This window comes from Nanorana parkeri, unplaced genomic scaffold (genome assembly GCF_000935625.1).
Source record: "Nanorana parkeri isolate BGI_ZX_2015 unplaced genomic scaffold, ASM93562v1 scaffold108, whole genome shotgun sequence".
Classification (NCBI taxonomy): Eukaryota; Metazoa; Chordata; class Amphibia; order Anura; family Dicroglossidae; genus Nanorana; species Nanorana parkeri.
The window spans coordinates 221,595-234,316 of record NW_017306376.1 but is presented as its reverse complement, the minus strand read 5'-3'; the positions used below and the strand labels follow the sequence as shown (position 1 = coordinate 234,316).

Sequence of the window (12,722 nt, the reverse complement as noted above, 5' to 3'; positions counted from 1 at the left end):
GAGGCCCGGGGGGGGGGGAATGCTGTCACTTCAAGATGGCCGAACGGTGAGGAGAGAGAGAACCGGACTTCCACCTGCAAATATACCCAAAGGTGACAATACTAAAAATGGCAGGTGGGGTTTTTTAAAAGGCAGTATACAATTTACAGGGGGATTATTGTGCCTGGATTTTAGCCTTAATGTAATTTCAGAAGGCATTTTCAATCATTTTAAATCTGTAGCTTTTATTAAACTAATAGCTGGTGACCCTGCCATAAAGGCTCTCGTTGAGGCACTTCCTGTTGTTTGGTGACAGCTGCAACTAAAAAGCTAAATAAACTGCCTAAGTGTGAGTTCTGTTTTACTGGTAGTGTTTTAAAAATTAACAACATTAGTGCCATGTGTTGGAATATTACCTGCACATTTAACATGTGGTACATGAATGGGCTGCCAAAGCTCCACAACACACTCAAACCTCACTTGCAGCATTTTTTTTTGCACAGCACACTAGAACTAGAGCTTACATCTTGGTGTTGTGGTGCGCTGCAATGCAAGTGTGTTGCAAAGCATTGTGTACATTCATTCAAAATGAATTGTGATGCATTGAGAGCAATGCATTATGTTAAAATGCTAATTTTACCATATTGACTTGGTGTCAATGGGCCCCTATGGTCAAATCACTAAGTAGTTATATGCAAACCTTATTTAAATTAAGCGAATTTCCTTATACAATCTTCACTTCACAAACATAAATAACATATAGGTGTGAAAGTGGTATTTTTCAAAAAATACTCCATGCCTCAGAAAGCTATACTTTATCTTATGGATCTGTATCTTACCTCCTCCACATATTCCCCTATTTTTAGCTTTCCTAAACAGAGACCTCATACAACCTGATAGCTCTTACCAGAGAGAAGCAAGTGATACTAGAAGCAGAATTGTATAACTTTATGGTAACAAAGATTAAAATATCCCTGGATATATAGTATGGTTGGGATGTTTACATTGATAATGAGAGGTTATCGCTCCTGTGAATTAGTCAGTGCAATGTTTCTACACAGATGAATTGCACAAAGTGGCCACAAATGCTATATACTTAAGCACCCAATGTATGCAATAAAACCACAAAATCTTATGATGTACACAATCCAATAGTGCTACACTTTTATTTTCTTGTCTGTTCCACTCCCCCCCATACCGTCTTCCTCTTGGGTAAGCCTACCCAATTACCAGCCCCTTCCTCTGAGAGGCTTACAGATGAAGTCCTCCCATTGCAAACATGTTTTTACTTTCAGCTAGCATGTGCCACCTCAGCATTAAGTTAATTGCATAGTATAAAGGGATTGCAGTAACTGAAGTAAAAAATTACTTGTAATTTCTGAATTTGGAATGGATAAATAAAGACTATTTTATTATTTTTTTTAGTAGATGTTCTTAAAGTAGGCAGATATTACTAATACACAATTATCTGTGTTTTTCTAGTGATTTTATACTATGTTCTGTCAGTCAGAACTACATTGGCAGTATGTATACAGGTTGTAGTATGCTGGCACACAACTTCAGAAGCATCGCAGTGTGAACTGTAGACACAGCTAACCATTGCAGGCAATCATGTATGGAGATGCTCATTTGCTGTTGGTTGTAAGCCTCTGAACAACTACTAGACGCCTTGCTATGTGGCGCTTATATATATAAAAACATACTAAGTGTGCGTAACCTAATACTCTGGGTTGTAGGATGGGTAATCCTATAATGCTTGACCCCATGTGTCATGTATTCTTTTTTTTTTTTTTCTTTTGTAGGCAATGACAAGAATAATTTTCGAATTGATGTTAGCACAGGACTACTTGTGCGAGGCACCAAGGCTCTGGACAGAGAGACCAGCTCCTCTCATGTGTTAGTAATGGAGGCATATAACAGTGATCAAGGCCCTATGAGAAGTTCTGTGAGGGTAAGATAAGTGATATACATGTACACAGGCCTGAAAACATTTTCTTAATTCTAAGAGCCAGGTAAATATCCTGGCAAGAACTTAAAAGTAAACATGGTGTAAATTTATGGATATGGACTATCACCTGTACCTATCTATTGGGACATGCCCAATTCCTAACTCTGTGACAAGCAGTGGTCACTCCATGTCATCATTTGTGTTCACAGTGGTCACTTAAACCTGCACATTTTGCACTCCATTGCTGTTCACTTACCTCTTTTCTCTTCTTGCAATGTGGAGTTACTTGAGAAAACTCCAGCTCTCAAGGAGATTACATGGTCATACATTGTTTGTTCCCTGACTGTCTGCAGACTGTCTTTCTAAAGGTGGCCATACACTTTACAACCTTCGCAAGACCTTAGTCTTGCGATGGTTGTAAAGTACTTAAAAAAACGTACGATCTGCCCATCTTGGACAGGCAGATCGTACTTGCGATGACTGCAATGAGGGGCGGGCTTGCGAGGATGGCAAACGGGCAGTGTGCGCATGCGCACACCGGCCCGTTCGTCAGTTGTCGAACGAGCAGGCCACTCACTCGCCGAGAATCGTACGATTCCCGGCGGGTTTTCTAGCCTGCTTGTTCGATGGAAGACGTGCGACCGTACAGTAGAAACGGTCGCACGCCTTCCATGCACTGTACGATTCTCGTACGATCGCGGGATTTCCCGCGATTCTCGTACGAGAATTGTACAGTGTATGGGCACCTTAAAGGTCTACAAATCTGTTATATGACCTGATGTGAGGAGAAGAGGAGAGGGAGTTGGGCAGTGGTAACCTTTTCCTGGTAACGTTAGCCGTCGTTCAAGAAAATGTATTTTGGATGACCAGTTTTTTTGCACCTGGGATAAGTTGGCCAGGGAGTATGTGTGGAGACATTAGATTGTTTCCCAATGTGACATTAATTGCCAAATCAGCTTACAGTATGTCCACGGGTTACCTTATAATGTATTTTTGTTAGCACAGTTCAGTAACCTATTGTTAACAATAGAATAATTAATTTTATGTTTTGTACTTATCAGGTGATTGTGTATGTTGACGATGTTAATGATGAAGCTCCAGCTTTCACACAACAGCAGTATAGCCGATTGGGCCTACGTGAAACTGTTGGGATTGGGACTTCAGTTACAGTGGTCAGAGCTACTGACAAAGACACAGGTAATGGAGCGCATAACACAGAGTTTCTACTGGATTCATGAATTTTCCTCTACAGCAAATGCAAATTTAAAATGTAACTCCAACTTTGTGGAAATACTGTAGAGCAGGGCATTAAAACGGTGCATTTTGTAAAGAATAATCGGTGCCTCAATTGTTCTTCCTATGTAAAAACCATTTGGCTCCACTAGAATGTTCACATTTTGCTCGTTGACATGGGTATAATCTACGGGTATGTGTCAACGGACTTTGGGCTTGTGTTGCTGGGCAAATGTAGCTTGCTCTCTGGTTCATTTCTCTTGCATTTGTCAGCAGGTTAAAGCAGAACTCCAGGGAACTGAAAAAATACCCTTGCAATGGGACTCCCCCCACACTACAAGCATTAAATGCCGGTTTATATTTAGAGCACTAGGAAAAATGACTCTGATTCTCACGGCAGCCAGCACTAACTTAACTTCAATACCCTGGGTTGTGGGTGGGCACATTGCATCTCCACAATGCAGCACTGTTTGTCCTGCACTGTAGGTGTTGACACCATAGCCGTGACTGTCGGTCAGAGCGCCAAAGAAAAGAGACCTTTTGCATGGAAGGAAGTGCCTGCAGCAGCAAGAGCTAAGGTAAGTAAAACGCCTTTTTTCCTGGTACACTAGGCAAAAAGCATTTAACTCTTGCAGTACAGGGGGAGCCACACTGCAAGGGTACTTTTATCAGTTACCCAGAGTTCAGCTTTAAGATGCACCTGAGATCATTCTTAGTTTAGTAACTGGTGCGTCTGCGCTGCGGTTGACCTCTTTCTATCCACGTTTGACCTCCTCCTGAGCTGCATCACCCTGCTTCAAGCTTCCTTTGCAACTCCATTGACTTGTATGGGTAAAAAAAAAATCAGTTCTAATATGTATAAAAGCTTCCTCTGTTTGCTGCAGAATGAATACATAGATACATTACCTTGTTACTACAAAATTCACACGGAACAGGTAAACATTTTAATATTCTCTAGTAGACACAGTTGGGAGCTTCAAGGCTCTGTGCAGGCATTAAGTTGTTGTTTTAATATACAGCATAGTGGTTTTAAGCTCTGTGCTCTGGGCAAGTTTCTTTCACACCATTGTGTATATACATTGTAGAGGTAACTGCCTTGGATGTAAGCATATATAGACTGAGTAAGGTGGAGAAAGACTTGTATCTTGCCTATGGGCTTATTTAGTAAAAACAGTGAAGTGTGCCTATTGCAGGAACCTAAATCAACCATTTTCAATTCTTTTAGTAACGACACCAGAAAAATTAAAGTGTATCATGTATTGTAAATTAAACATTATGAAACTAATAAGAGTCACACAAAAAAATTGCTTTATATCATCTTGCAGGTGATGGTGGGGTGGTGGTCTACAGTCTGCTGTCAGGCTCAGATGGAAAGTTTGAGATGGATGGAAGCACTGGTCTTCTAACCACAATCGATTACCTGGATTATGAGACCAAAATCAGCTACATTATGAATGTGTCAGCCACAGACCAGGCTCCCCCATACAACCGCGGTTTCTGCTCTGTGTATATCACACTGATGAACGAACCAGATGAAGTTGTTCAGTTCTCCAGCACCACCTATGAAGCTGTAATATTGGAAAACATTGCTACCGGCACAGAAGTCCTTAGGGTACAAGCGAGGTCTATTGATAACTTGAACCAGCTAACATACCGCTTTGACCAGAACACAAATGCCCAGGCTCTGGCCCTTTTCAAGATTGATAAAATCACAGTAAGTATACACATTAGAATAATAGCTAGATCTGCAATGTGTGTATGTGTGCGTGGGGGGGATTGATTTTAGGGTTTTTGAAAATGTAGATTTTATGTGCATTTAGGTAGGCATACTTTATTATTATTTAGTGTCCAATTATTTGCATTACAGATTTTGTTGTTACCATGGATACATGAGCTCACAGTTCCCAGTCATAAAAAAGTTCTATACGAAGAAACACAAAGCACACCTGTGCACATTTTTAAGCTGTTTCATACATTTCTGCTCCCTCTACCCTAGTCACCCTGCAAGTACACAGACCAGTGTTAATGACAGAATCTTCATGTTTACAGGCTATTTTGCCTAAGAAATTTATTTTAACAACACATGTATATATACATTAAAGGAGAATTATGAGGTGAGTGCTTTTCAGTCAGCCTCATAATCTGATCCGACCTGTGACAATGAAACTGTCACAGGTCTGCTCAGTAGATCCTGTCACTGCAGAGGGCCGTGACAGGGGAGTGACTGGATTCTCCCCTCCCCTGTCCGATCCTCCAGCGATGACTGGCGGAACGGACGGAGGAGGGGGCGGGTACAGCTGGCTCTGCCTCTACATAGGCAGAGCCAGCTGTCACTCACGAGCCGGGCGGATCCAGACATAATTGTTGGGATCCGTTTCATCTGCAGCGTCTCAGTATACCGCGAGCTGCAGCTCACAGTATACTGAGTTTGTGTCCTCTCGTTACCCTTCAGAGAACTATGGGGAAAAGCCCTAACCCCATAGTTCTCCTTTAAGGTGGAATTCCAGCTGACAAATTTTTTCTGCCTGACAACTATTAATGGTGGGGTTCCCAATAATTCCTGCACCAGGTCAGAAAGTGAAGATAACTTTCGCCAATGGAAACAAAAAAACATATTACTGTTTTATCGAAACAAAAAAAAATAGCTTACTACATATTCTAAGAACACTTTGTTTCCTTTACAAAACAGACAAGTTTAAGTTTTTACTTTTTTCATGTGTATGGTGTGTTTCTCATAATACAGTAGATTGATAAGAGCTGAAGTTTTATTGTGTTTTGCTACAAGTTACTGAAACATGTATAAACAACAAATACGTGAGAAATAAGCAAATACACTGCTGGCAGTGTTTAATACAAGTTATATGTATTTGTTTTATTATGTACAGAACTCAAAGCGCATTACAAAGTATTCACTTCCCCCACCCCATGCTAAAACATTGCAATTTTAGTTTAAAAAAGCGTTGGAGAAAAAAGTAAATATAATTACCTTACCCGTGGCTTCCATACTGCAGGAAATTGTATCAGCATCCCAGGGAATGTTGAGTAGCCCAAAACTTGTGAGAGGATGCTTTAGTATAGTGCAGGCTCATGTTCTCATGAGATTTGTGCTACTCAGCATTCCCTAAGGCAGGAACATCATCTCGCAAGATTTGGAATACTCATTATTTCCCAGAATATTGTCAGTAGAATGGGGTTGTCACCAACATCTAGGTGCTGTGAATGGAAGCTGGGGTAAGGTAATTATATTAACTAACATTTTTATAAAACTGCTGTGTTTTGGCATGGGGGGGAGGGGGGCGTTTTAGTGCTTTAAAAACAATATTTGTCTTTATGTACAGGACTTAAAAACAACATTTTATATACTTTTTTTGTAGATATGAAATATTGAACATGAATAGTGTCTGTATTAAATGGCTACTTAAAATAAAGAAGTAAAAATGTAATAGAAAATATTAATTTACAAAATGAAAGTTGTTTCCAGAGCAATCATCCCTAAAGGATGATTTCCCTTCCATAGCTGTTCGGGTGGTAACTAAAAATGTTGGATTTTGCCTCACTTTCAGTCCTGGTGGCTGGTCACCAGAACACACATTCAGTGTGAATCTCCCTGTTGGGGACACAAACGGCAGTAAAAACTTTACAGAAGCTCTAGCCTTTTACCTCTATATCGAGAACTTAAAAAAAGCTGGGGTTTTTTTTTTTGTCTTTTTGTTTTCTTTTTTTTGTCTTTTTGTTTTCTTTTTTTTGTCTATAGCTTAACGCTGAGTAATCAGAATGATAATAGTAATAGAACTCAATTGAATAGTAAAATTATTGGGATGTTTGGGTGGAGTTGGGAATCCTTAGTAATTTCCCAGGCTCCATATAGGTTGTTTCCAGAACACCATGTTATTCATTTGGATTGCCCTGTTTACTTCTCAAGTGATGCCAGGATGAAAACAAAAGCCAGGGTAGGGAAGCAGTGTCCTTTGTATTCATTTCCATTCTGACTTGTGTCTGAATGATGTAGACATCTAAATGAAGCTAAAAAAGAAATATAATGAAAGCAGGTGCTTCCTTTTTCTGTCATGTCTAAATCATGTGGAGGGTTTTTACAGAAGTGCTGGACAAGCTCAGTTGATCATTATTTATTCTGCCATGATCAAAGGAAGAGACGTTCTTCTCTAGACTTTGCTATGTGTTATACACCGATCAGCAATAACATTATGACCACTGAGAGGTAAAGTGAATTACATTGTTTATCTCATTACAATAGCACCTGGAAGTGGGTGGGATATATTAGGCAGCAGGTGAACATTTTGTCCCTCATTTTGATGTGTTTGAAGCAGTGTAATGATTTGCATAAAATGGGCAAGCATAAGGATTTGAGTGACTTTGACAAAGCCAAATTTTGATGGCTCAAAGCCATTGTTAATTTCGGCGACTAATACTTTTCGTCATAGTTTTTGTCAACAACATTTTTTCTGTAACTAAAACTAGACTAACACTAAGTTATAATTACAAAAACTATAACGGAAATATATTGACTAACTAAAACTAGACTAAAATGTTAGGGAGAATAGACAGCTAATATGTAATATGTGCAATGGCATTACAGCCAATATCGTTTTTAGTTTTAATATTTTAGAGTTGCACTTCTGCTTGAAAGAATGAAGGATGTCATATGCAAGTTGTTATAAACAAACAATAATATAGAGTATTTTCAACAAAGGACCAGTAATTAGATATGCATTGATTATAAGACTTGTTTTAATCTAATTTTAAGATAAAGACATGTTATACTGTATATCACAACAGTTAAATCTGTGTTTGTATTGCATGTTCAAACCATAATAACATAAGTAATAACAGGTTAGCAGATGTTTACTCCAGGAGTATATCCTAAAATTGGAAATTCTTGAGAAATTCTTAAATTCCTCTTTAACTAAACCCACTCGATTTTAGTCGACTAAATCTATTGTAGATTTAGTTGACTAAAATCTTATGATATTTAGTCGACTAAAAGTAGACTAAAACAAAACAATTCAGATTACTAAAATATGACTAAAACTAAATGGCATTTTAGTCAAAAGACTATGGCTTAAACTAAATTGAAATTTGCGCTCAAAATTAACACTGGTCAAAGCAACTCCACAACTGCAGCTCTTGTGGGATATTCCCAGTCTGCAGTGGTCAGGCCCTATCGAATAAGGTACTAGGAAGGAAAAAATGGTGAACCAACTACAGGGTCATGGGAGGTCACCGCTTATTGATGCATGTGGAGAGCGAAGGCTGGCCTGTGTAGTCCGAACCAATAGGAGAGCTACTGTAGCTCATATTGCTGAAAAAGTTAATGCTGGTTCAGATAGAAAGATGTCTGAACACACAGTGAAACGAAGTTCCTTGCGTATAGGGCTGCAGACGGTCAGGGTGCCCATGCCGACCTGTGCCCAGTCCCAAAAGTGCCAGCAATGGGTATTTGATAGACATGTGCGATTCGTTTCGTTCCGAATCGAAATTCGGACGAATTTTCGTAAATTCGGACATTCGGATGTATCCGAATTCCGAATTACAGACATAACGAATGCAAACGAATCCGAATTTCCATTTCCGAAATTCGGTAGCGTTCGCACGAACGTTCGTTTCGTTTTCTGTTCGTATTCGTTTCTTATTCGTTTCGTTCGTTGGAGCAAAGTGACATTAGAGAAGGAGAAAAATATTTTTCCCCCCTCAAATGTCACTTTTGCTGCAAACGAACGAAACAAATAAGAAACGAATAAGAACAGAAAACGAAACGAACGTTCGTGCGAACGCTACCGAATTTCGTCCGAATCCGAATTCCGAATCCGAATTGACTTTCACACCCGAATCCCGAAAAACGAAATAACACAAATCCGAATTTAAAACGAAACGAAACTAATTTTTTGGCAGTGCACATGTCTAGTATTTGATAGGGTTGCACAGATACCAAGTACAGTACTTGGTACAAGTACGAGTACATGTACCGATACTTTTGAGCTCCAAGACTAAACTAGAGAAAAATTCAAAAATTAGGAGGCAGCTGTCATTTGTAAGGAGCACACGGAGCTCCTGGGATTTGTACATCTCTGTTTTAATGTATGATTTTGTTTTTATAAATATAAATAAAGGCATGCACAGATACCAATTTTGCGAGTACTGGTACTTGCCGAGTACTTCCAAGTACGAGTACTGATACATTTTTGTTTATTGTCATGTGACAGTTTTTCTAAAACAATACAGACTAATGATTTCAGTACAGTGGTGGAGTGCCAGAGCCAGGTCCCAGCTGCAACCGCTGCAACCCTGGTAGTTCTCATGAAAATGCCAAGTATCTGCACTGGTACTCAAAAAGTATCTGTGCATCCCTAGTATTTGAGCATCAGAACTGGACCACTGAGCAATGGAGGAAGGTGGCCTGGTCTGATGAATCACTTTTTTTTACGTCATGTGGATAGCCGGGTGTGTGTGTGTTACTTTGACATGTACTACCTACTTAAACATTGTTACTGACTAAGTACACCCTTCATGGAAACCGTATTCTCTGATGGCAGTGGCCTCTTTCAGCAGGATAGTGCTCCTTGCCACACTGTAAAAATGGTTCAAGAATGGTTTGAGGAACACAACAACGCGGAAGGGTGATGAAATGGCTGCAGATGGTGCCGCTCAGATCATTGGAGATACATTGCCACCCTTGTGTAAATATGTGTACACGCTAATAAAAACATTTATTCGTACTGTGTAAAATCCTTCCATGTGCACCTTACTTTACCAGCTAGTGATACATTGATTTGTGCAATTGCCTTTTCCTGTCCACTGACAACAAATTTAGTAAGATTAGGACGGATTCTATTTTTGGCCCTTTATTAAATTGCTCTGTATCAGTGAGGTTAAACTGAACATCATTCTTTAGGTTTAAGTCCCTATAGCATAATTGTATAGCATAAAAGCTAGTAGAATCCTGTCCTGCATCAAGAAGGGAATGTTTTGCAGGGACAAGTCTATAATTTTGCCACTTTACACATCACTGGTTCGGCCTCACCTGGAGTATGTATAAGATTTCCTGAGAGACCGTAAAGTACAGGGGTACAGGTACACTTAAGAATTAGACGACTCCGGGACCTATACACACACACACACACACACGCACACACACACACACACACACACACACACACACACACACACACACACACAGGTAAGCCAATGAGGAGTGACTTGCAATAGTGAGTTGCCAAACAGCTCATGTGCTGACAAGAAGCATGCTTAAAGGAGAACTATGAGGTGAGTGCTTTTCACTCACCTCATAGTTCTAGCCGACCTGTGACAATGAGACTGTCACAGGTCAGCTCAGTAGATCGGGAAGTGAGCGAACACATACCGGCGTTCGCTCACCTCTCGATCCTGTCACAGCTCTCTGCCGCGACAGGGGAGGGGCTGGATCCCCCCCTCCCCGCTACGATCCGCCAGCGCTGACTGGCGGAGCGGACGGGGGAGGGGGCGGGTACAGCTGGCTCTGCCTCTACTCACCACCTGTAAAACCAATTGAGAACTTTACAGGTGTAGGTTGCTATTACATATGATAGCTAACTCTTATAAAAATCCAGTAATACAAACAAGATCCACACCAAGATATCCATCTCATATGTTTAATCATTATGTCATTGCAGGGTACAATAACAGTGAAAGGTTTGGTAGATCGAGAGAAAGGAGATTTTTATTCCCTGACAGTAGTTGCTGATGATGGTGGCCCCAAGCTGGAGACTACTTTGGTAAGTTATAGTGTTTCATTCTAAATGTACTGTTAAACAATGCAAAAACACAATTAAACTCAAATGAATGTTTTGCTACAGATGTATAGTATGGTAATACATGTTTATAGATCATCTCTATGCTTTGTACAATATTTATGAAGACAACCTAGAAAAAAACTATTCTGCTTAGAAATTATACTTAAAATGTTTTCAGTCCATTCACTGAATATGATTTAGGTACATGGGCTCTATTTGTGGTGATACTGTAAGCATTAAAGGGTAATTTCACTTTCCATATGTAATATATACTGCGGGGTGGGAAGGTTTGAAATATATATAAATTATCAATAAAGCTTTGATTTGTTTATAATGGAGGGTCCCTATTAATTTGTTAACAAAAACGATTTTTTCCCGAAAAAGGGGATCCCACCACTGTTTCAACATTTTTGACCATGAGGTCAAACATTTTGAAACAGTGGTGGGATCCCCTTTTTCGGGGGAAAAATCGTTTTTGTTAATTTCACTTTCCCAGGTGAATTTGGGAAATTGCCTCCTCCAATCTGGCCCCCTCTTGCTATATTTACCTTTGGCCGAACACTCCTTCCCCTCCGCCAGTGCGGGTGTACTATCCGCACCCAATAATGCCATGTAGCACAACCCTGCACTCTGAATTTTGAATTTCACTCGGAAATGGCGAGCACTCTTTGGTCAGCACAGTCATCTGAGCAGAAAGCTCTTCTCATTGGTCAGCGCGGTGAGGTATTAAGCTTTTAAGCTTTCTTAGTAGAAATGCACACTATCTTGCACTGATGATGGCATAATACAAATCAAAGGATCCTGATCCAGTCCTTTTACGGTGTATTCACTTATGTGCCCTGACCCCTAATCTTGACCCAACACATAACCTCCCTTTAAGCCTTAATAAATCTAACTTGTATAACAACCATTAACCACTTAAAGGCCATGGTGTTTCACCCCCTTCCTGGCCAGGCCATTTTTCAGTATTCAGCGCTGCGGTAATTTGACTGATGTTTATTCCGTCATGCAACACTGCACTGAAATGAATTTCATACCATTTTTTGGGGACAGATAGAGCTTTCTTTTAGTGGTATTTAATCACCACTGGGGTTTTTATTTTTTACTATATAACAAAAAAAGTACCCTAAATTTTGAAAAAAAAACATGTTTCCCTATAAAATGTTATGAAACATTTACTTTCAGCCCAATTTTTTGGTATAATATAAAAGATGGGGTCACATCGGGTAAATAGACACTAAACATGTCAACCTTTAAAATTGCGCGCGCCCGCGAAATCGCAGAAAACTTCCCGCAACCAAAATTGGCCAACGTATTTACCGCTCATCAGTTTAGTGTCATCAGTGATTGATGGCCCTAGAATTATTGTTCTCACTGCGACGTTCGCGGCGATATGTAACATGTGCTGCATAATGGGCGCAATCGTCCTTTTTGTACATAGGCGCACCCGACGCATGTTTGCGTGTGTATGTGGGGGGGCGGGGACTTTAAAACATTTTTTTGTGTTATTTTGTTTAATTATTATGTGTGAATATTTTTTTTAGCTTCTTTATTTTTTTTAATGCTGTAATTCTTTTTTAAACTTTTTTTTTTAGACTTAACTTTATTGCCATAACATAGGGGACAAAGGAATCCCCTATGTAATAGCCAATTCACCAAACAGGTCCTCTTTATGGAGACATCAGGGGTCTCCAAGACCTCTGATGTCACCTAAGGACCCCCAAGAAGCTGATGAAGCAGAGATCGGCTTCATCAGCTTCTCTCCGGTGTTCTGC

At 39.9% G+C, this 12,722-nt stretch overlaps 1 protein-coding gene across 1 annotated transcript in view; it reads left to right on the top strand.

Annotated features, from left to right (window-relative positions):
- Window positions 1–12,722, top strand: part of CDH23 (cadherin related 23) — a 782,513-nt gene that overhangs the window by 593,180 nt on the left and 176,611 nt on the right. Inside the window, exons 30-33 of the mRNA XM_018553073.1 lie at window positions 1,782–1,930; window positions 2,989–3,124; window positions 4,486–4,874; window positions 10,828–10,929. Of these exons, the coding sequence (XP_018408575.1) occupies window positions 1,782–1,930; window positions 2,989–3,124; window positions 4,486–4,874; window positions 10,828–10,929 (776 nt within the window). The remainder of the gene's footprint in view (window positions 1–1,781; window positions 1,931–2,988; window positions 3,125–4,485; window positions 4,875–10,827; window positions 10,930–12,722) is intronic.